Source organism: Eleutherodactylus coqui, chromosome 8, assembly GCF_035609145.1.
Source record: "Eleutherodactylus coqui strain aEleCoq1 chromosome 8, aEleCoq1.hap1, whole genome shotgun sequence".
NCBI lineage: Eukaryota > Metazoa > Chordata > Amphibia > Anura > Eleutherodactylidae > Eleutherodactylus > Eleutherodactylus coqui.
In genome coordinates this window covers 67,962,852-67,988,541 of record NC_089844.1, presented here as the reverse complement: position 1 = coordinate 67,988,541, position 25,690 = coordinate 67,962,852, and the positions used below count along the sequence as shown (strand labels likewise).

Below are 25,690 nucleotides of genomic sequence, written 5' to 3'. Positions count from 1 at the left end.
GTGCGCAGAATGGTGTGCGTTACTGGCCACTATGGAGGACCTTATTACCAATCGGGCCACTGTGGGGTTTACTTTTACTGTCTTACAATTAGAATCGGCCCTTTGAAGGCAACCATAAGGCTGATGTGGCCCTCGGTGAAAATGAGATTGACACCCCTGCCCTATAGTTGCGCCCCTGCCTTGCAGTGTGACCGTTCATTGGAGAGAAGCCAATATGGAGCGTAAATGCTGTGGATTTTCGGCTACGGGAACAGGATTTCATTTAGAAAATCTGCAGGGTTTATGGTAGCGCATAGTGGACAAGACTTTACTAATTATCATCCACGAGCTGCAAAAAAGAATCCACAGCATAAGTTGACCTTCAGTGCGGATTTCAAGTGTCCGTGAAGCAATTGATTGAAATCCGTGGAGAGTTTGTAGCAAAATCCATGGAAATCCGCATGCAAGTCATTGATTTTGCCATAGATGTGTCATGAATTTTACGCCTTGGAAAAACCTTCTGTGTGGATATACTTTTATATGGAAAAATGATGTTTCTAACACGTCTGTGTGCATTTCTAAGCCTCCAATGGGGCCTTTGGTGCACAATTCTGCACAAAAATCTGTTGCGTATTTCCCCGATGACGTAAATGTGTGTGGAAAAACGTGCAATGTAAGGGAACCCATTGAAATCGATGGGTTTTAATGGAGGCTGTTTCTGCAACCAAACTTCTGCACGCAAAAACGGACCCCTGTGTGAAGACCATATTAGTAGTGTGGGCTCAAAAATGACCCATAGGTTACATTCCTTGTGTGGTACAGAGTGTTAAAGGGGTTCCCACCCCCCGGGAATCCACGCATGCACAGTGAAGAGGTGCCCTCTGACAGCAGTCAGGACGGGCCGCGTCTCCACTGTGCATGCGCAGAATCTCAGAGTTTAGCCGGGTCGGAAGGGGTGCCCACAGCAAGCACTGCTTGTGACGTGCTTGCTGTTGGCGGCCCGTCCGTTCACCTCGGAAGTGGCTGACGGACGGAGCAGAGCAGGAAGCGGTCATTTTGACCGCTCCTGCTCTGCTCCTAGAAGCCACCGAGGAACATGCCCGACGGAGGGGCCATGCCTGTCAATCGGTCCTGGCCAGGCAAAGTGAGTACACTTTTTTTGTGTGTCAGAACCCCTTTAAGGCAGCAGCATGCAGTCCTAAGCTCTTGCTCACGACCTGAAGGTTGCAGGTTCAATCCCCACGTGGTTGAGGTAGCTGGTTTAAGGTCGACTCAGCCATCCATGGGAATAAATAAAAAATACAAACAACAAGTCCCTTTCCTAATCTGCATTAATGAGGTCTAATAATCAGCTCACGAAATCCATAAATCCTTGAAATATACCTGAACATCTTACATTCTGTGACACATGCAGAAGCTATAAGAAACGCCTTAATGGGGATGGAGTATTAAAACCCGCAGAATATCAGGCCGAGTATCACAGCATTATATGCTCCCTTGTCACGCTATGAGCTGCCATGTTGTAGAAGAATGTTCATTTCCAATGACAGTGGTGTTAGCACTTAAAGTACAGTGTTTCAGTGCTTCTAAAGACCTCCACTTTATTTCTAAATTGCAGAACCTCTTTCAATATGTCCTCCTATATTACAAGCCTGATTGCATCTTTTTTCATTTTCTTTTAGTGCGGAGTCTGGTTCAGCAGGTTGCTGATTGGAGCACTTGACCCCTGCGGAGAGTACAAAGGAGTGGCTATCCACAGTCAAAGCTATTATAGATTCTACCGCTGAGGCTACACAATATTGAAAGTTTTCTACATTCTTCCAAATGCACTAGAAAGTACATCAGGAGTACATTTAAAACAAATTGTGCACCAGTATGAAATGCATTAGTTAATGTACTTTCAATTGAAGCAAATGCACCTTATGTGATGTTCTGTACAATACAATCAACTGTGTAATAAAAATGTTGAAAAGTAAAGTGCAGCAGTTAACAATGGCCTGTGCCCATCAGTGCTGATGCTGTATAAAGCCCAAATTAAACAGTTTTATTCACTTTTAATTTTACCACCAAACTGCTACTAAGATGTGTGTTCATACAGTACTACGCATTGCAGTTACTGTGCATTAAATGGCCAAAATCCGTGAGCCTGAGCCCGGTCATCTTGGCCTCCAGTGAAATATCGGGTCTTGTATGATTCAGGTAATCGGCCGCAAGCCCACACAGCATTTTCCCACTGAAATCCGCACACATAAATTGTACCGTTTAGCGTGGTTTTTGCCATTACGGAATTGCTGTGGGTTTTGCACAATGGATTCACCTCATGTAGCTGCACGCTTTTCTCTATATTCTACTTCTCTATAGGACATTTTATCTAAAAATAAGACATAAATATATAACGGGACCAAAACTGTACATTATGTTCCTAGTGGTCCTCTAGGAAAATACTGAATATTCCACTTATGCTCCGAATAAAGGTGCCTACTCCATCCCTAAAATTTTTACTTAAGTGCATTAACATGGGCGAATGCGAATCACGTCCCAAATTCTCAGGGACAACTTGCATCAAACAGTGTACAGGTACCCCGTCCGCGTGCTGTGTGATGTGCGGGAGACCGTACACTTGCATGTTCTATTCTTGTGCGAGGATAGGACATGCTGTGATCTTTCCATCTTGAAGCATCTCTCATTGTGTGCGAGAGAAAAATTGCCAATGCTAATAGACCCATTGCAAAAAAAATAAGCTGTGAGTTTTGTGTGTCTAGCAATGCAGACAAAACTCACACAATTTTTTTGTCCATGTGCATGCGCCCTTACCTTTATCTAGTTGGCCAAGCTAGGCCAGACTGGGAAGAAAAAGCAACCCTGGCACACAAACCCCCACCTGCCCACATATAGCATAGCCCCCTCATATTGCACTAAATAATGGAGCACAACACAAAATACAACAAATTTTGCTTTACTTTAGGAGCTGAAAGTATAATTATCTGTTAGCTAGAAGGTAAATCCAATAGATCAGGACTTCTCAAACTTTATATATGTGGGCCTCAACAGCCAATCCATGGTGAACTGTAATTTTAAGACCTTACCAATTAATTAATTACTATTGTGCAGCTCCAAATACCACTATGCAGTGCCCATATTACCCTCCGCAATAATAACTAAATACCACTATGCAGTGCATATACTACTCCTAGAAACTCTAACACCATTCCAGTAGCCCCACATACCACTTTGCAGCACAAAATACCCCCAGAGTTGAAGCCACAGGGCTGTAAGGGAAGGCAGGCATGACAGGGTTAACAGGGAGGCAAGGGGTTGATGTAAGGAGGAGGTGCTGGAAAGGAAAGAAAGTGCGGGAAAGTAGTGGGAGGAGCCAGTCCTGGAGTAGAGTGACAGAGAAGAAGGACGTGCAACGGGGACGGAAAAGAGTCCCACCTACCTGCCCGATTGGAAGGGAGGGGGTGGGAAGATAAGTTGTCTTGTCATGGCAGCGGGTAAGGGGGTCCTTGAAGTCAGCACAAAAGTGGGGTGGGGGAAGGCAGGGGCTGGAGAGCTAACTTTCTAACTTTCCCCCTTTGATTGATCATTAGGTGGGTCTGTCGTTTCTTGGCTTTGGCAGAGCAGAGTCCCTGCAAAGATGGTTGTAGTGACTAGCCTAGGTATGGCTAGTGGGCCTCAGTGCTGGGGGGAAGGCGACTAGAGGCTAGTTGGTGAGTTTGGGCCTCCTGAGTTGATTGGCTTGCGGCGAGAGGCATGGTTTGAGAAATAGGGTCTCCTGAGTCGGTTGGTGCGGGATGCACTACAAATATGTCCCTGGTTGATGAGGCAACAGAATTATTTGGGGCTCCAAGACTCTCCCTTTATCTGGGGATTGGGAATGTTATGATATGTTATTAGATTTATTATTATGGTGTTTGCAACAAATGGCTGCTGTGGCCAGTTTAATCCAAAGAAGGTGTCCCTGATTATTTAGGTAATGTCTAGGGAGGTTAAGGAAGGTGGGAAAGCTACAGTAGAACAACTCCGTTATACCCGGGTCATGATTGTCTCTGAATGCATGGAGTGATGGTCACATATGCGTGCTACCTCTTCATTCGTTTCAATGGGACTGCTTGCATTTGGCCATCTTCGGTAGTCTCATCGAAATAAATGGAGTAGAAGTGCCAACATGTGACTACTGCTCCATTCATTCAGAAACCCCATTCACGTGATTCCAACAGGTGAATCCTCAACAATCAGATATATTAAGTTTTTTTCATGGGATAACCTTTTTAATCACTTTCTGACCAGATGTTTTACCTCTCTTCATTATCAGGCATGGGCCATTAGAATGTTTAAAGTCTATGGGCAGTAAGGAACTGCTTATGTAGGTGTAAGGGCTTATTCACATGAATTATATTCTCGCGTGAGTCTTGTGCGATGCAGTGCATACAAAACTTGCATGAATATAAAATCCATTCTTGTGAGCAGATTCATTCAGATGATCAAATTTTTCCTTACAAAATAAAAAAATATATATATTGTAACAGGGTGAGAGGTGTGGTCTGGAGTGGAAGGTATGTGTCACAGAGGTTATTAGCCTCTGTGATGTAGTCCGTTCCTCTTTTACTCCAGGCCAGATCTTACAACCAGTCCAGCATGCCATTTAAGGAGACAGGTGGAAGTTTGAGAGAGGTGTGTGTATCTGGGAGATCCAGGCTCCAGTTAAACTGTGACTTCCTTTGGGAGTAGAGAGGCGCTGTGGACAAGGCGCTGCGTGGTTCCAGCAGGACCCCTGGGGTACATCTGCCCTTGGACTAGAGTCTGAAGATACTGAAAGGCTTAAGGACCAGCGGCGCTCTGGACATCCACAGGTCTGTGCAAACCTACGAACTTGTATTGTTTCCTCAGCTGAGGATTTACATGCTTCGCCTCCCGACTGTGGAGGGTTAAACTTGAAAAGAGACTTTGTTGTTGCAAACATTTAGTATTTCTCTGGAGACCCAGTCATCTATGTTTCTGTTAAAGACTGTATAAATAAACCAAAGAAGAAGAAAAGTGACCGTTTGGTGTGCTCTTTAAGCCCCACGGTGCTACAATATATATAGCAGCCCATTCTATTTTTGAGTATTTCCTCGAAACACCTTGCCATTGTTTTCAATGGGACCTTAAAAGACATTGCATGGTACTCACATGACATGCGATGTGCATGCGAATTCGACGCAATGTTTTCCATTGAAATCAACGGGAAACACTTGTGATCCTGACGCACAGGATGATTGCAGAAGCAATGTGATGCAAATTTTAATCAAAAACTCTTTGCATCACCGTAAAAATAGCAAGTTAGCAAGTGCAATATCAACCCAAGCCTCTCAACCCAATATCGCGATCGCCCGTCTGAATGTAACCCAAATGGGAGATTGTTGAAATTATTGTGTATGAATAATTAATATCATGAGTAATGAACAATAAAAGTTGACTTTTATAGACTTGAGCGTAATCTTAATAAAATCTCATTATCATTTGGACTTGGATGTGGTCAAAGATCAAACTAATGGTGCAAGATAATTTTATATTGTTAATTAACTCAGACTTACTCCCTATGACTTTGTTCCGCTTAATAATTCTATAATGTTATGTTATTCTTTTCTATTGAAGTTTGTCAGGGTGTTTATATAATTAAATGTACTTACTGCTAAAATACTAGGGCTGCGCTGAAGTTTGTTGTATGGGCTATATTTAGGCTTCATTGGCTTTCCTGCTACTCGGTCCTTATGTCTTCTGCTGGAGATGTGCTGAAATGACACAATATAAAACAATTTAGTTGGCATCAATATTATATATATATATATATATATATATATATATATATATATATATATATATATATATATATATAGAAGGGGAAGCACACAAATCTTTGTTTTGGCATACAATAGAGTTGTATCAGTAGACCATGTCACGAATTCTGTCAGCTTGTATTTCTACTGAATTCCAAAAGTATTGATCACCCAAATACATGTTGATTTAAAGGGTCACTTGCTTAAACTGTACTGTCCAAGATTAAAAAAATACCCTTGAGGGGTGATGAATAAATTTGAGGGCTCTGAGGAGTGCTGCAGCCTCTTCTTCTGGAAATCAGTTGTAGTATAAGCTCATGGACTACATTAATGTTATTAATTGACATAGACCTAATTTAGACAGATTCCCCTTTCAGAGTAGTTTCACACGCAGCAGTTTTTGGAAAAAAAGATGTAGTTTTTTAAGTAATTTTTGAGCCAAAACCCAGAAGTGGGTCCAGCAGGAAGGTGAGATGGAAGTCCTTCCTTCTCCTATATTTCCCATTCCCTTTGAAACCGCTTCTGGCTTTGGCTTCTTTAACCCTTTCCAATCCAATTTGTATCCTGGTTTTCCTAGGGGAGCTTACTCTTTTTCTGCTGTTATACAACGGCGCTATCTGCTGGCTAAAGCCAGTACTGCATGAGGTGACACGTTGGATAGGCTCCAACAGCAGAGAGGCTGGCAATATACAGTAAAAGAACCCCGACTGACGTCTTCCAACATTGGAGCTGTACAGCCTTGAATCATAATGTCTTTAGACATTAGACAGTAGAGTGGAAAGGGTTAAAGGCTTCTTGAAAATCTGCAGAAAGACTAGAATCCGCTACAGATTTCTTCCTCATGTTTTTTTAAACTGATTTATATACAATGTACTCTACTTTGTTGCAGAATTTCAGTGCATATTTCAAAAACTACACTTCAAAAACTGCATAAAAAACTGCATCACAATGGCACATGTGAAGGCATCTTTAAGAACACAAAGGCTTCACCAATAATGATCCCTATTCAAAACAGTATGGTCATTAACTCAAAAAAATATCAGATGACATATGAAGAAATATATGAAAAAGCATTACATTTTATCCTAATCCCTGAAAGAAGAAAATCGATCAGTGCAAAATGTCATAAAATAGAGTCAAGAGAAGGCACCAAAAAGTGGGTATGCACTCGTCTGATCTTGTGCCAATAAATATATTACCAAGTGGGCATAAAGGATATGTTACGTACATGGGCAGGGGGATAGGAAGGTCCAAATCTTTTCACCCCCTACTGTAAGATGTTGTCTTATGATAAAGATCATGTAACACCAAATAGAAGATGGACAAAAGGTTTTACTCCAAAACACTTAAACACTCGCTCAATGTGTTTGGGAGAAAGTGCAGGTAGATCCTCTTCATCAGGAAAACCAATTAATGATGTGGCCGTGGGCCTGCCCCGTATCGAGGTGGCTGCTCATTGTGTAGTCTGTAGACCTTTGGACCTCTCATTTACTTTGTCTAATGAAGCAATCTATAGCTTGTTAGAATAGAAGTGTGGCATCATCTTGTGCCACACACTCGGTTGGCATATTCATCCTGTATTTTTGAAGCTATATTTTTGTAGCGCATTGTTGTGGAGTATTTTTTCTGATTTGTGTATAAAAATGGGGTGTCCTGAATGTTTAAAAATAAGGGGTCCAATCCACAACTACCTTGCAATCTAACAACCACTTTGTTTGATTGGTCCTTTGACTTTATCCATACTTTTTTCAGTACAGTCCAAGGTGCCCGCCTGTTTTTATGGCGTTTTGCACTGATTTACGTTATAATAATATATTTTATTTATTAATTGGTGTTTTTATTTATTTGGAGATCAAGAAGCCAAAGAATTTGAAAATGGCACTGTTGACCAAATGGGTTAACAATCACTATTTTCCAATTGACTGCATGGAGGCTTATTATAGGTTATTTTGATTAATATTTGTTTCCCAGTAAAGTATAAAAAAGCCGAGTCAAAAACATATCAGATAGAATTACCCAAAATATACAACCCCCATGTATACACACACTTTTCAAAAAACTGCTATTATATTTTGTTTCCGTGTTTGCTCACATTTGTATAAATTTCCATTCATGTGTCTCAAGTATTAAGGCCCATTTACACCAGCAGATGATCGTGAAAAAATTGCTAATCGGTGATCGTTTTAGCGATAATCATTGTGTCTAAATGTGCGCCCATCGTGGGCTTTTTGGGCACTGCCAGCTGATCGTTAAATTCAGTCCAACCTAAAAATCGTCTATCAGCAGTTCTCCATGGGGAGTGCTGATAGCATTGTTTCCCCTTGGAGAACAAAGGATCTGAGCTCAGATAATAGCCTTGGGGCTATTAGCTGCATTCAGTGAAGCCTTCATTTGCACACTTAATTGCTTCTAAGTAGCTGAGTAGCTACTTAATAGTTTATACAAAATGATTGCTCAAAGCTGTCACTTAAAATGTCCTTTGAGCAATCTTTGAGTGATCATCGCTCCGTGTAAACCAAGCTTTATTTGGAAATGTCATAAAGGTTAGATAAAAAAGAGCTACCGAAATGGCAGCTGTAATTGTTGTACTTTCAAAAGAAAAAAGAGACAAGGTTATTTCTTGTTGCATTGTCCCCTACTTAAATGTTCACTAACTTTTCAAACAACTTGTACTTTTTACCTAGAGTGTCTGGCTACTGTTAGATTACCAGTGATCCCAACCGACACTGTGGGATCGACCCTCGGGAATCTGAACTTTGACTGCAGTAAATAATATGACCAAAGCCTATTAATTGCTGACATGAACTAATCAGTCACACTCTGGTTAAAACATTTGGTTACATTACCTGTTTGAGTTGGATTTCAGAATTTACATGGACATCACAGATTTCACAATGAAAAGTTTTGTTCTGTAGTCCTGAACCTTTGCTGCTATTTTGGATTTTTAGTCGGGACCCGGACCTGGGATAGGATTTAATTGGACCTGCACCATTTCGCGCCTCCAGCATTGTCTTGTGTTTAGAACCTTAAGAAAATTAAGCAGAGTACTTTTAAATATCTTATGGATACTAGAAGTAAAGTAAGCTGGGAACACAAGTATCATCAAACATGCAAAGCTACAGAATGAATTCTACATCTACTCTACATGCTTATAGAGCATTTCTACATAAAACATAAAATTACCTTCAAATATTTAAGTGTCTTATTATGTCAAGTTAAGAGTTCAGCAGTTTCGGGTTCTACCTGTATCATATCCTGGGATGCTGTAGTTGTAGTAAACTTTAACTTAAGACTTAACATGTGAAAGACATTGTTGCGGTAAACTTTAAATTGACACTTTTAGCAAATTGAAAAATCAAGTTAAAGTTTGCTGCAACTGTACATTCTACACAGTGATTGACAAGTTAAAGTTTGTTACATCTGGAAGTGACAACAGATATGATTGTGGATTCCTTAGGGGTTGCCATCCAGATTTCATATACAGCAAATATTTGTGTTGTCTCTTATATGGCTGCTTCCAGTACACAGATTAAAATATCATAAAAGGTGTGTACTGGGTGCTGAGGAGAGCCTAGTTATGATATATGGTAAGGTGACAATTCCCAAGGGTGGATTAACAGACCAGGGGCTGTTTAGATAGTGTGGGCCCCCTTCCAGCCAAGAATTTAAACCTTCTCTGCTACAGTAAGGTTACTGCATAGAACCACGTTTACAGAATAGATATGATACAGAACCCTGCATACTGCATAAATATAATACTAGAATTGAGCACACTGCATAGATACAGCACCAGAACCAAGCATACTGCATATATATTGTTTTGTGTGCAGAACCAAGCATACTGCATATTTACAATACCAGAACCAAGCATACAGCACAGATTCAGTACTTACTGCATAGATACAATACCAGAACCGAGCATACTGTATAGACATAGTACCAGAACCAAGCATACTGCATAGATACCATACTGTGTACAGAACCAAGCATAGTGCATATATACAGTACCAGAACTGAGCATGCTACATAGATACAGTACAAAAACCAAGCTTAGGGGAGTTCCTCAAGTTGCAAGTGAATCCCTCCTACCAACTCATTTTAGGTGGACCGCTGGCCGTGCAGCAAACTAAAAGGTATTCCAGTCACTTACCATGCAGCAGCATGAGGGCCATCCTGTACACTTCGCAGATGCTGAGGGGAGAGGTCAGCAGTCACAGGCTCAGCAGCGGCTGCCACTGCCAGGCTGGTGCTGTAGGCTGGGAGAGTGTAATGCCTGCAGGGATGCTGGCCAGCTATTACTACCGGGACTACTGTGGAGGGTCATGTATTACTACTGCGGCCAATATAGGGGATATTATTACTACTGGACCCGCCATAGGGGGCACTATTACTACTGGGTCCAACATTGCAAGAGACACTATTACTACAGGGGTCACTATGGGGGACACCATTATTACTAGGGCCACTACTGGAGTCACTATTACTATACAGTCCTTGGTGAAAATGAGCTTGACTCACCTTGCATACGCATTAAACTCCCCCTAGTGGCGCTTAAGGACATTACTGGCAACAATATTACAGGTGAAATTGGAGGATACAATACCTGTGTTGTGCGCCTCTAGCTGTGATAAAGAGTTGACTGCTACTTTGCATAGTGAACAGTACAATAACTTCTTGGCTTTCTCTTCTTCTGATTCAGAAGCGTTGATTGCGCTGCCATTGGTGCTCTTCACAAGTGCTGCCGGGATTACCGCTGTTAAAGCAACCTCTGACTTGGCAATGAAAGACCTTATCTCAGCCATGCTCTGGCTAACAGAACTGCTGGCTTTTAATTGTTCTTCTTCTCCTAAAAAGAAGGAAAAACATCCAAACTATTTAGCCACTGTCCTCAGACGCGTCATCTATTTGTCTAGAGCTTTTATTACGGGGAGCATTTGACATTTACAAGCAATTACACAGAGATGCAAATTGTTTGAAAAAGAAGAATTGTGTTATTCATCCATCAGAAGGAGAAGGGTCCACCAGTATAATTTGTCTGATTATTCTCTTTTGTACAGAAATGTCCCAGCATTATTGTCACTTTCAAGGCATGACTAATTCCCAGGGGAAAAAATAGGCACCAAACCTGTAATTGGAAATCTCTAAATGTGCAATATTGTAAATATTAACTTATTTTGGACAGAATCTATAAATGTAAAAACACCAATGACCAAATAATATTGTAGGAGGTGCGAGGATTTCATATATACAGTGTGGAAATCAATATTTCTTATAATTCACAAGTTTTAAGAACATAAATTAAGTAGACCAGGGACGTAACTATAGAGGATGCAGGGGATGCGGTTGCACCCGGGCCCAGGAGCCTTAGGGGGCTCATAAGGCCTCTCTTCTCCATATAGGGAGCCCAGTACTACAAGTAAAGCATTATAGTTGGGGGCCCTGTTACAAGTTTTTCATTGGGGCCCGGGAGCTTCAAGTTACGCCTCTGATGTAGACCAACACCATACTGTATGCATACCTCCCAACTTACACAGAACGGGAAAAGTAAGAACTTCTGTGGCTTGTACAAATATGTATGTTGAGCCATGCCTCTAACCCTGCCTAATCTCTGATCATATATGCCCAATCTTGCCCAGTCCCTGTGTGCCACAACGTGGTAATAGCACTCTAATGGGACCATGTGGTGTCCCAACAAAATAATAGTAGCCCTTTGTGCCCCACACACTGTCATACTGTCCTCTTTCTGTGGCAATAGTAACGGTGTATCCACACAGGGATGATGCCCCTTTACTGCCCTCCGCACAGCAAGGATGCCCTCTTTGTGCCCCACAGTATTAGATTACCCCCTTAGTATGCTCCACACAATAGTAATGCCTTCTCAGCGCTCCCTACATGCTAAAGATAACCTTGCATGCTCTACACAGTAAGAAAGTCCCAGCAGTGTCGTTCACACAGTAGTGATGCCCCCTTAGTGTCTCCCCACACAGTAAGGTTGTCTACCTCGATTCTCCATAAAGATATATAACCACTAGATCCGCTCCCTTAGTTAGCTCCATTTGCAGGTTCTGTCCGATTGTGAAAAGGACAGAACTAACATCTGAAAAGAACCCATTCATTTCAATGGGGTCATTCACATGAGCGATTTTTCTCTAAGACCATTAGTCTGAGGCCAGCCTTACACAGGTGGATTTCAATTGCGGGATCAGCCGCAAAACTCGGCCATTGAAAAGCATGTAAAACCGCTTTTTCGCTCACAATCGCAGCATGTTCTATTCTGCCACGGATTCCATTCGGACGGCTACCATTAAAGTCAATGGAGGTCGTCCAACCCACTGCCCATATGCAATAAACATTGCATATGGGCCGCGGGTACCTGCGTTATTGCTAAGCGAAGGCCCAGGAAATATAAAACTTCAAAAAGAAAAACTGTACTGCGCATGACAGATGGCGAGCCGCCAGGGTCATCCGCAATACGTGAAAATCAGGTAGGCAGGATCAGCAGCCCAGCTCACAGACGGAATCCGCTGCAGGCCTCCAGCATGTGGAATCTGCTCCGACCATGTGAGCCCGATCTGAGATAAAAAAATTGCAGCATGTCCTATTTTTGGGCAATTCTTGATCAAGAATCAATATTTGCTGCAGCAGCGATAAAAAGAACTCATTGCACTCGCATACCATGTGATTTGCATGTTAGTTACTATTTTAACTATAGGAAACAAATGCAATTTTTGCACGTGCGTGAAAAACACATATACATCAATGCGAATCGCACGTTTTTAACTCCAAAAATAATCGTACATGCATGAAAATTGCAGAAAAATTAGTATGATGTACAGTAGGTCAGACTCCCATTGATCTACATTGCACTCAGCCTGAACATTCACCAGCTACTTCTAGGAATTCTGCATCATGTTAGCTTAGGGCATTATAGTGACATCTGGTCACCTGTGAGTCGCTGTAAACCAGGAGAAAAAACGCTATGTTTATGGCACTGGCGTAACTATAGAGGATGCAGTTGCACCTGGGCCCTGGAGCCTTAGGGGGCCAATAAGGCCTCTCTTCTCCACATAGGCAGCCCAGTACTATGAATAAAGTATTAAAGTTGGGGGCCGTGTTACAGGTTTTGTATTGGGGCCCCGGAGCTTTAAGTTTCACCTGTGCGTTAAGGGGTTAAGTGAAGCTGGGGGGCCCCAAGATAAACTTCTGCACCCGGGCCCATGATCCTTTAGCTACACCCCTGGTTTATGGCATTACTAAAGAAACACCAGTCCATTTTTTGCAATATCTATGGCTAGCTCTATTATGTTGGCGCCAGCTTTGTAATTAGGCAGAAGAATCTGAACCTTTAGGCTGCGTTCACAAGAGCGTATATTGGCTCTGTTTTCACGCCGAACCGATATACGTCCTCCTCATGTGCGGGGGGGGGGGGGGGGGAGCCTGGAAGAGCCAGAAGCAGGAACTGAGGCTCCCGCCCCCTCTCTGCCTCCTCTCCGCCCCTCTGCACTATTTTCAATGAGAGGAGGCGAGACGGGGGCGGGGCTAAGGGCCGCGAATTAGCCCCGCCCCCATCCCGCCTCTCTTCATTTCAAATAGTGCAGAGGGGCGGAGAGGAGGCAGAGAGGGGGTGGGAGCCTCAGTTCCTGCTCCTGGGCTCTTCCAGCCTCCCCCCCCCTGCACATGAGGACAACGTATATCGGCTCGGCATGAAAACCGAGCCGATATACGTTCGTGTGAATGCACCCTTAGGGACAGTTCACACGGGGCGGAATATTCCGCTACAGTGTTGTAGAATACGTCGTCCTTGAATTTCACACCCGAATCCCCTCTGCTAACTGTGGATTGGGATACGGAAGTGCCGGCAGGCTTCTGTTATTTTTAATTCCGCACCAAAATCCGCAGTGCAAATTATGGTGCTGAATACTCGTAGGAGGGCATATTCCACAATGCTGTTGCGAAATATTCCGTCCTGCGTGACAGGTTCCCCATATATTCTACTTAACCTCAGTAGTCATACACTAAGGGCTGCTTCACAATGGCGAATGCGATATCGCTGCAAGAAAATCATGGCAATTTTGCTCCTGAAATGTCTGGGCGTCGGGGTGCCTTCACACTTGCAATAAAATTGGCGATTTTTGCACGATGCGAGAGTGAGCGAAAACGCTGAATTATGAAACCAACAAGTTTTGTAACATTTCCTTCCCATTTGCAATATTTTCACTCGTGATGTGGAGCGAAAAAAAAATCGCATCATGTCCTTTCTGCATTTTAACGATTTTTTAAAATCTCCCATATTTCCCTTTGGAGCCACTTTTATATCGCATTGCAGTGCACGATTTTCGTGCGATGCGTTTTTAATAGAGATGAGCGAGCATACTCGTCCGAGCTTGATGCTCGTTCGAGTATTAGGGTGCTCGAGATGCTCGTTACTCGAGACAAGCACCACGCGGTACTCGTCTCGATTAAACGAGCTATGACCATTGAATTCAATGGAGCCAGCAATACAGCTGGCTCCATTGAAAGCAATGGGCTGTTGGAGATCGCGGGATGAATTGTCGGGAAGGGCTTAAATATATAAGCCCTTCCCTGCAATTCATCCAGAAATGTGTAAAAATAAAAAATAAATATACTCACCTTGTCCCGGCAGAACGATGTCAGCCCATTGAATTCAATGGAGCCGGCAATACAGCAAAAAAGCAAAACACAGAAAGATGCTGCGATTTTTTTTCACGCCACATCGCATGAGTGAAAACATCACAAATGGAAATGAAGCCATTGAAAATCATTGGTTTAAGAATTCTGCGTTTTCACTAACTCTCGCATTGCTCAAAAATCACGCAATTTTCTCACGTGTGAAGACACCCTAATAGCTTAATATGTAACTAGTCAAGAGTAGAGATGAGCGAGCATACTCACTAAGGGCAATTACTCGATCGAGCATTGCCCTTAGCGAGTACCTGCCCGCTTGGGAGCAAAGATTCGGCTGCCGGCGGCGGGCGGGGAGCGGTGGGGGAGAGCGGGGAGGAGCGGAGGGGAGATCTCTTTCTCCCTCTCTCCCCCCCGCTACCCCCTGCTCACTGCAGCAACTCACCTCTCACCCACGCCGGCACCCGAACCTTTTCTTCCAAGCGGGCAGGTACTCGCTAAGGGCAATGCTCGATCGAGCAATTGTCCTTAGCGAGTATACTCGCTCATCTCTAGTCAAGAGATGTTACGCTAACTTAATAAGCTTAGGACCCACTTTTGGACGAGCCCTATAGTGGTTACATCGGCAGCTGCGGCCCCTGAACTACATTTTTACATTTCCCATGGCAATCTTTCAGAAGAGAATACAAACTATTTTGTCTCTCCTTGAAATGAGACGTGTCTTAGGGTGGCATATAATACTACAGCAGCAGCCAAAATACAGATTATCCTTGTATTCATGTACAGGAGTGATAGACTGAGCTTTCACCTATAAGTCATGTTCACAGCTAATTGAGAACATTAGAGTTTTTCCAAAAATGATTATCAGTAAAACTAAATATATGAATACAAAAACATAAAAATGTGGTTTATCATTACATGAGAATTGGAGCAAAAAAAAGGAATGGGCAGAATAGATTTAGTGATTCCCAGTGATACTTCCATTCTGCATTAGTCACAAAGTCACAAAAGTTTTTCTTGGCTAGGAAATAGGTGGCCTTCTATAGTGACACCTAACAAATCAATCAAGATCATGCCGTACAAATGTGATTGGTGGGGCTCCAGCTTCTAGGACTCCTGCTGATGCTGAGAAAAAGAGGGCACTCTTCCTTGTTCCCAGTGTCAAGGGGTCTGTGGATCCGGTCCCTCTACTGTACGTGGACGTGAATTGGAGTTATAAAAATCTAAACATTTGATCTTACAGGACTCTGCAAACGCTTTAGGCAGCTGTGGAAAGAATGCTGCAAAGTAAGAGTGCTTTCAAAACTAGAAGGGTTAATAGTTTTTTTTTGTCAATTAACACAAAGTGAATGAACTAAAGAGAATTCTAAAGGCCCATTTAGACACAACGATTATCGCTCAAAATTCGCTCAAAGGCAATCTTTTGAGCGATAACCGCTGTGTGCATTTACACGGCAAGATGATCGCTCAAAATTTACTCAAACGGCAGTTTGAGTGATAGATTAGAGCATTCACTTTGCATAAGCTCTTAAGAAGCTAATTAGCTACTTAAGAGCTTATAAGTGTGTAGATTAAGGCTCCTGCTGTATACAGAAGACAGCTGGAGTGCTGTCCTCTGTATACAGCTGCTATGTTCTCGGAGCGCTCAGCTGGTATGCCACTGAGCGCTCAGAACGGGATATGCAGAACACAGCTGGAGCACTGTCTTCTACATACTCCTGCTGTGTTCACGGAGTGCTCAGCTGGTACACAGCTGAGCGCTCCAAGCGGGGTATATAGAAGACAGCTGGAGCGCTGTTTTCTGCATACTCCTGCTGTGTTCTCTGAGCAGGATACCAGCTGAAACAATAGTATCAGCAGTATCCCGCTGAGAACTCAGCGCGCGGTCCTGATAAGACTCATCATTGTCTTCCAGCTAGCTGAAAGACAACGATGAGTGAATTGTTGGCCACGCATTTAGACACAACGATTATTGCTCAACAGACTGCTTTTGAGCAAATCAGACCAATATTTGGTGTGACCAGCATTTGCCTTCAAAATAGCACCAATCCTTGCAGGCACACTTGCATACAGTTTTTGAAGGAACTCGGCTGGAAGGTTGGTCCAAACATCTTGGAGAACTGACCACAGAACTTTGTTAGATGTTGGCTTACTCAAATCCTTCCGTCTCTTCATTTAACCTCAGACAGACTCGATAAGGTTAGGATCAGGGCTCTGTGGGGGCCATCACATCACTTCCAGGGCTCCTTGTTCTTAATGACATTGGCTGTATTTTGGGGGTTGTTGTCCTGCTGAAGAATAAATTTGGTGCTATTTGGACGCCTCCCTGATGGTATTGTATAATGGATAAGTATCTGTTTGTATTTCTCAACATTGAGGACACCAGTAATCTTCACCAAATCCTCAACTCTATTTGCTAAAATGCAGCCCCAAACTTGCCAGGACCCTCCACCGTGCTTCACTGATGCCTGCAGACACTTATTATTGTACCGCTCTCCACCATGCTTCACTGCTGCCTGCAGACACTCATTATTGCATCGCTCTCCAGCCCTTCAGCAAAAAAAACCCTGCCTTCTACAGCCAAATGTTTTACATTTTGACTCATCAGTCCAGATCATCAGCTGCCGTTTTTCGGCACCTCAGTTCCTATGTTTAATGCCTAGTTGTATCACTTGGCCTTGTTTCTACATCAGAGGTAAGGCTTTTTGGCCACAATTCTTCCATGAAGACCATTTCTGGTTATACTTTTCCAAACAGTAGATGGGTGCACCTGAGTCACACTGGTTTCTGCATTTTTGACATGATAGCACTACTGTACATCTTCTCATTTTGAAGGGAACTAAGCATGATGTGTATTTCATCTGCTGCACTAAGTTTCCTTGGCCCGACTACTGTGTTTACAGTACTCAATGTTGCGCATTTCTTTGTGCTTTTTCAAAAGAGCTTGAAATCCCAGTCTGCTTTGAAATCTTTGGGAGACACCTTGCTGATGAAGTAAAACTACCTTGTGTTTTGTTGCTTTGCTCAGTCTTGGTGTATGACCTGTGACATAAAACTGTCTTCCACAACCTCACCTTTGTAGTAGAGTTTGGCTATTTTAAGTTTCCTACACAGCTCTTTGTGTTTCAGTTAATGACTGTGTTTTAATCTACATATGAAAATGATGATGATCAATGGAATCTATTCAACGTGTATTATATGTGCAAAAATTGCAAGTTTAAAACGCTGCGCAAATATGCTCATGTGAAAGATCCCTTGGGGCTTATATACACAGTCATATTAAGTCTTCATGCTAGCTTTATAATATGCTGCTAATGGGGGGTTTCTTTTAACTGTTTATTTAGATAGGGACCTCTTGACAAGTATATGGGACCTTTAGGCTGGATTCACACGGGACGGATTTCCAGCGGAATTGCCGCGGATTGGCTGCACCGAAAATCCGTGAGAATTCCGCTGGAAAACCGCAACAGCGGGTTTTGGAGCGGATTCGTTGCCTGCATTTCCACTATGGCCATCTCTCCTCATAGCGAGGAGAGAGGCCGCTGCGTAAAAAAAAAATAATTGACATGCTGCGTCTTTAATTTCCACACCGCATGGCCGTTTCTGCACGGTTCGTCCATAACGGATTGGCCGCAGCGTGTGGACAAGATTTTTGCAAAATCTCGTCCACTTTGCTGGCTAAGCCCAGGATTAGGAGTCGCGTGCGGACAATCCACATGGAAATCCTGCAGCAAATCCATCCCGTGTGAACCCAGCCTTACTGTATAGCATACAGGAACATACGGTAAAAGTAATATGGTATCACACAGAGCTCAGTGCTCTACCTTCTCGGGAACATCTATATCAATGTGGAGATTGCATCCAACGGCATAAAGCTGTTATTCTATACATTTGTCTGGAATTGCAGGGGCAGATTTTCATTATGCGAGCCATGGCAACTGGCAGTAAATGGTAGCATTTAATCTATTCATTCCAGTCCCAGGTAAAGGAGCGAGGATCTGTTAAAATGGCAAATGATTCTGAAGCATGGATAGTTCAAGCTGCCATTTATATTAAAGCAATACAACCGCTGACAGCAGAATGTAATGTGAGGATTGCTCATTTTCAGATTGGCTTAGTATGGGGCAGAGAACATGCAATTACTCTGCAAGCAGGCTTTACATAGAGAAGCCTTGTGTTAAAATATACCTGCAATAGCCAGGGCAATGTTCTCAACACAAGATACCCATAAGAGCTGCAGAGAAAGAATGAACTTCACTACAGAAATATATATTCGGCATAGCAAGAGATGGAGAGAACAACTCTCTAATAATTTACTGTTGCTCATGGAGTGTAACGTTTTATATATGGCAGTGATTATTATACAGCTTCTGGCTATTGTAAAACTTTATTATAGGCTGGCATCTCTGTCAACCTATTGGCAGCATAGGGGTTAATTACATTTATTTCATTACTGTTCCTAATTACCCTACCGCTATGACGCAGAAAATAAGCGCCTCATTGCTATCAATAAAGTTTCACCTTGACTTACCCGACTCCAGAGCTGATGTCATTCTCTTTGCTGCTCATCAGTGTGGATACATTGATAACATTTCTATATGGCGATTAGTGATGAGCGAGCGTTGCCCTTAGCGAGTACCTGCCCACTCGAGACAAGGTTCGGGTGTGGGCAGTGGGCAGGGAGCTGCGGGGGAGAGCGGGGAGGAACGGAGGGGAGATGTCTCTCCCCCTCTCTCCCCCCCGCTACCCCCTGCTGACTGCCGCAACTCACCGCTCCCCCGCGCCGGCACCCGAACCTTTCCTCTCGAGCGGGCAGGTACTCGCTAAGGGCAATGCTCACTCGAGTAATTGTCCTTAGCGAGTATGCTCGCTCATCTCTAATGGCGATTAATGTTGGAGACATGCTTTGGCAGACGCCTCGCCCCATACTTTGCAGCTTTCTTAGTAGCTCGAGGCAATCTCTAATTGAGGGCTCTTTCACATGGCCATATGCGTTTACATTTTCTTGTCCACTCCGTATATTCACATGAATGGACGTTGTTCCCACGGCCAGCGTTTTATCGACCATTCACACGACCAGGAGTGATGTTTATAGCGAAAAAATACATTGCACCCTGGAAAGCCCTCGCTCTGCAATAATCCTCGGGATGCCTTCCAGTGCCTACATAGAAGCACCTGTAAGCTTTTCTCAGCGTTGGTTACGGCTAATATGCCTCCCCCTCCCTTTTTTTCCAGCTCCCATAGGAGTCTATGGGAGCCACCGCCGTATATCAGGCAAAAGATATCTTTTTAGCCGCCGTATATACGCCAGGGCCATATTTCGGTCGCGCATGTTCTATTTTTTTTTACGGTGCAACATTTTTACACGCCGTATATTCATCTATGTGGATGAATGCATTGGAAATCAATGCCTCAGATGGTTGCATAGATCGGTCGGCTGTGATTGAAGCCTTAGGCTGGGTTAGTCTTCATTCATATCTACGTTGGAGGCTCCGCTTGGAAACTCTGTGGTTACTTCTGTTAACAACGTTACAGAATGCAGTGCTATTTTGCATCGTAAGAAGAGGGGTTTGCCATTCTAGATCCCCACCAAGCAGCTGATCATCCAGTCTGCTGTCAGTACAACAGATCATACGTTGTCATCGGTAATCATGGTCGAAAGTGTAACAGACGACTTCACTGCCACTGAAATCAATGGCAGTGATGACTCCTATTAAACTTCTGGCCCTGACCATCAATGGCACTGTCCAACCCGCTGCACTGACAGTTGGCTGGACAATAAGCGGATAGGCAGGGATCCCAAGTGGACCCCTGCTGATCAACTACTGATGACCTATCCTGGGGATAGGTCATCAATAGTAAAGGTCTCAGAATGCCCCTTTAGTAAAAGTCTTATCCTGTCAATACAACTGACATGAACGAACTACTAGTTGGGATCCTCTTAAAATGTAAGTATAGTATGTTAATGTAACACCAAGACACCAGTCATTAGCGGCTTCAACAAAAGTTAAAAGATTGTCATGACCTCCCGAGAAGCTTGACACCAGGTCCATGAGGGATCATCTACAATGGGTAATTCTATTATAAACTTTTCTCCCCAACTTGTAGACCTATATCTTCTGAGTGCAACTAGTAAAAGGTCTATTGTGTTCAGACTGAAAGTCTGGCTTTCTCTGTATAGATTTTATACGTGGTACCACGGTATAATCAAAGGCTGTAGAATGCTCAGCTAAAGCAAGGCAGTGAGACGAAATGCAGATCACACTTTTTGAATCCAAGCGGCTTTTGTAGCTTCTACAGGAATTCTATGAAGAATATTGTCTTGTGATATTTACAGCATACCATGAAAACCAAGCAGTTTTCAAACACTGGGGCTGGAATACTCCAGTATGATATTGTTAATTGCTCAAAACAATGGCGTGAGCAAAATGTGCAGTTGAAAGAAAAAGTAATTGAACCTTTCAAAATTAGGCTACATTCACGCGAGCGCAAAACTCGCTGCAGATCCTATTTTTTCACGTCCCTCGGAACGCATTGTCCATTATTTTCAATAGAACAGTCAAAATACATAGCATGCTGTGTGATGTGAATGCAAGTGTGATGTGCACGCAAGTGTGATGTGTTGTTTCCTGGTGAAATCAATGGGAAAGACTTGTCGATCGGGGGAAACAAGCACTATAGGATGACAATTTCCCAGAAGTGTTGTGAGGCATTTTTGCATGGAAAACGTCTCGCATTCGCAAATAAAACACATGTTGGCAAGCACAATAACGGCCCGGGTTTCTCGTACGTGTGAATGTAGCCTCACTTGGATTTCTGCAAAATACTTGGGCGAGTGTTGCCATTTTCGAGTACATGCACGCTCGTGCCAAAAGAATCGGGGGGCGGTGGGGGAGAGCAGGGAGGAACGGGAGGAGATCTCTCTCTCCCCCCCCCCTCGCATGCTCACTCCAGCAACTCACCGATCACCCCTGCCGGCCCCCGAATCTTTTCTCACGAGCGGGCATGTACTTGAAAATGGTAATACTCGCTCGAGTATTTTGCCTTACCGAGTACGCTCGCTCATCTCTACTAAAAATGTAATCTGAGTCACAATTATCCAAGTCACAATTTTAGACAAAAACAATCTAACTAATAACACACTGACAGTTGTACTGTTTGTGGCATTCATTGAGCACATTGAGTAAACATCCACTTTGCAGGGAGAAAAAGTAAGTGAACCTCTATGTTAGTGACTTCTCCAAGAGCTAATTGGAAAAAGGTCTTTAAATTAGGTCACATGATTAAATTTCACATGATTGTATTATGGTCACATTTTTTGAATCGCCTGTAATACAAATGGAGTTTACTGACCTGAACTGTCACCATAGATTACTATAATGGCAACATTTTGGGTCAGTAGACCCCACGTTTAGACCAGAATACACCTGTATTATGGACACAGAAATGCAGCCATAATATGCTCATGGGTAAGTGGCCTTAAGAAGATAAGATTGGAAGAGTGCATTTCACAGATGCTTTGCCCTTTAAACAAAGGCACACAAAGCCTAGTTACTGATTAATCTCTTCTTTTCAAGAAAAACTGGTTAGTGTAAACTATGCCTTGATGCAAACAACTTTCAGAAAACTTAAAAATGTGTTTAAGACTTATGAAACTGAAAAAGGCTACAAAAGCATTGCTAAAGACCTGCACAGCACTTCAACTACTGAAGCATGGTGGAGGGAGCATCTTGGTTTGGGGCTGATTCGCTGCCTCAGAGCCAGGACACCTTGAGATCATTGAGGGAACCATAAATTCTAAGGTGTATCCACATATTTTACTGAAGAATATAAGAGCAGCAGTCCATGACCTCAAGCTGAAGAGATGTTGGGTCATGCTACAAGACAATGAGCCAAAACACTCAAGTAAATCAACTAGAGACTGGTTGAATAAAATCTATCTTGGAATGGCCAAGTCTGAAGAGTGCTGTGCATGCAAGGCATCCTAGAAATATTGATGAAATGATACACATTTGTAGGGAAGAATGGTCCAAAATTCCTCCACAACATTGTGCAAACCTTATTTGTGACTAGACAAAATTTTTGGTGCAGGTGATTGTTACTAAAGGGGAATTTATAAGTTATTAAATTTTATAGATTCAATTACTTTATTTTCCTTTTACTATGAATGTTTACTCATTGTGGTCAATAAAAAACATGAATGACACAACTGTTTCTGTGTTATTAGTTTGCTTGTTAATGTCTGTAACTGACTTAGATAACAATCAGACCATATTATAGATGGATGCATGCAGAAAGAAATTCAGGCAATTCTAAGTGGTTCACTCAGTTTTTCTTGCAAAAGCATATTTGTTTTTTTATGACATTTTTTATATCTACCTTGACAGTACTAAAAAATATCTACGGAAAGGGGTGTGGCTAAAAGGAACCATTATACAAGTTTGACCCTTTAGAAGTTTAGTATTGCATCTCCTTACTGCTTCTACCCATTGAAACTACTTTCACGAATACAAAAAAAAAAATCACACCAGTGATGAAAAAGAACCATTACAGCCTTGTTTGCTTAATCTTAAGCTCAGAAACACTACAGATACAAATACTGTAGGGCATCTCTCTAGATATGTGGTTATAGTGAATATTATAACATATAATTGCAAACTAGTCTAGACATGCTGCAAAGGAAATTGTATAAATATGAAAGTTACTTGAAACTTCACACCGTAGATACAATCAAGTACGGTTCTAATGGTAGAGCTTCTTCTTTAGTGTCGCTGCTGTATTAGTTTATTAATTTCTCTAGAGATTTGCAGAACATTTTCCTGTCAAAACTGATTAAAAGTAAAGTATGCATGTTTAGATGGGTCTGAGTCAGGAATACGGCCATCTGTGATGAATTTATACTTCCTGATGCTTTATTTTTTCCTCTTCAACATCCTGTATCTCTATTCACTTTAAAAGGTAAATAAGAAAATTATCAATTCAACGTCCCGAAGACAGAAAGTGTAGTGGATATAGTAGAATCTATATTTCTGTGAGAGTGGACATACATTTCATATGTAGTGGACAGTGGACCTGTGATAGACAGTTTTACGTATATTATGTATTCTGTATCTTCTGTATACCTATGACAGTATTTCTCCATCTTGTTTACTTAACCCCTTAACGACCAGCCCATAGTGTTTTTACGTCCTCCCGAAGTGGGCTCTATTCTCTGAGGACGTAAAAACATGCTTCCTGCAGAGAATAGTGCCCCTCGGGCTGTGGACGTGACAGCTCCATGCTGTCGGTGTCCGCAGGTAGCTGACAGCATGGAGCTGTCATCCCGGGCTGTTCGGAGCCCCCCCCGGCATTGCGATCGGCGCTATGCAATGGATAGCGCCGATCGCAAAAAAAGTAAATAAACGTACATAAAAGTTAAAGATTCAGCTGCTCTGATGGATCGGATCCATCGGAGCAGCTGAAATTACTCACCCAGGTCTGGCACGCTGCTCCCCGCTCTCCTGCCGCTCCGGGGCCCGAAGCCGGTCTTCTGCGCATGCGCGCCAGGCGGCATTACGTCAGCCGCATGCGCAGAAGGCCCGGCGGCGCGGGAGATTTAAAATCTCCTGGCTCCCGGCTCCTGTAGGTAGCCGGGAGGCAGGAGATGTCAGCGGGGACTGCGGTGAGCGGTCCCCGGTACCGCGATCGCCGTTATCCAATGGTTAGCGGCGATCGCGAAAAAGTTAAAAAAAAGTTTAAAAAAAGTCAGTTTCACCTCCCCTCATGGATCGGATCCATGAGGGGAGGTGAAAATACTCACCCCCAGTCCTCAGCGGTGTCCCGATGTCCCGGGACCCGAATCCCCGTCTGCGCATGCGCGCCCGATGATTGACATCGGGCGCGTGAACAGACGGGCTCGAGCCCCGGGAAATTTAAAATCCCTCTGCTTCTGGCTGCCATGTGTAGCTGGGAGCAGAGAGATTATACCGGGGACATGATCACTGTCATCCAATGGATGACAGTGATCATGTAAAGTGAGAAAAAAGTGTAAAAAAGTAAAAAAAAAAAAAAGTAAAAAAAAGTTTTTAAAAGTTTAAAAAGCGTACGTTTCATCTCCCCTCATGGATCATATCCGTGAGGGAGGATGAAAGTACGTACCTAAGGCCCCCAGATTTATCCGCGGACCTTACCACAGCTTCTGCACACGCGCCCGTCGCCAAAATGGCGGGCGCATGCGCAAAAGCTGTGGATTGCCAGGATAATTTAAATTCTCCCTGCTCCTGGCTACAAAACGTAGCCAAGAGCATGGAGATTTAATGGGGGTCCGCGGTGAGCGGTTCCTGGTCACGTGTTCGCCATTATCCAATAATGGCGATCACGTAAAAGTTAAAAAAAAAATTTGAAGTTTCATCTCCCCTCACTGATGCGATCGGTGAGAGGAGATGAATCTTTTTACCGGAGGCCTCCGTATTTGAATCCCGACGCGATCTTCCTCCGTGGACCTTCCAGGATTCTGCACATGCGATTGCCGGCAAAAAGCCGGACACATGCGCAGGAGTCAGGGAGCCCAGGAAATTTAAAATCTCCTTGCTCCCAGCGACCAACGGTCACAGAGAGCCTGGAGCAGTGACCAGGGGCCTCGTTGAGCGGTCCCCGGTCACGTGATAAAAAGGTAGCGATCTACCTTAGGCCGGTCTCACATGACCGGATAGGAATGACGGATTCCGCATGCGTCTGATCCGCGGTAATACGCAGATCAATCGCATTGGATTACACAATTCCGCTCACATTAGCGGGTCAGAATTGTGTTATCCACTCGCAGAAAAGAGAACGCAGCAGGTTCTATTTTACTGCGGATATCGGCAACATAGAGCCCATTGTGCTCCATGGTCGTGGATATACCCGCAGCCCATACGCAACTACATTGTATACGGGCTGCGGGTACCCGCGTCATCGCTAAGCGATGGTGCGGGAAATACAAACAAAGGTGTACTGTGCATGACCGCCTGTGTGAGTAGGCAGTTATGCGCAGTACATTACGCAGCCGTACGCAGGGTCACAGCCGGGCTCACAGATGGGATCCGCTGTGGGCCTCCGCAAGCGGATTCCGCCTGCACCCGCGTGAGCCCGGCGTTATTCAGACCGCTACCTGTGATACGTATTTTACAAGAAGCCCCGGGAACGCTCGCTTTCCTGCAGTTCCAGGAGCACCTTGTTGAGCGCCTTCTGTGTGAGACCGCCGCACCTCATCAAGCTTACGGAGACTCACG

General features: G+C 43.5%; 1 protein-coding gene across 2 annotated transcripts in view; it reads right to left on the bottom strand.

Moving 5' to 3' along the window:
- The window catches only part of ZNF385B (zinc finger protein 385B), a 621,952-nt gene that overhangs the window by 13,760 nt on the left and 582,502 nt on the right, over positions 1-25,690 (bottom strand). For both annotated transcript variants that reach the window (XM_066575763.1, XM_066575764.1), the window contains 3 exons: positions 10,402-10,644; positions 8,645-8,823; positions 5,652-5,753 (listed from right to left, as the gene is read on the bottom strand). In XM_066575763.1, coding sequence (XP_066431860.1) covers positions 5,652-5,753; positions 8,645-8,823; positions 10,402-10,644 — 524 coding nt within the window. The remainder of the gene's footprint in view (positions 1-5,651; positions 5,754-8,644; positions 8,824-10,401; positions 10,645-25,690) is intronic.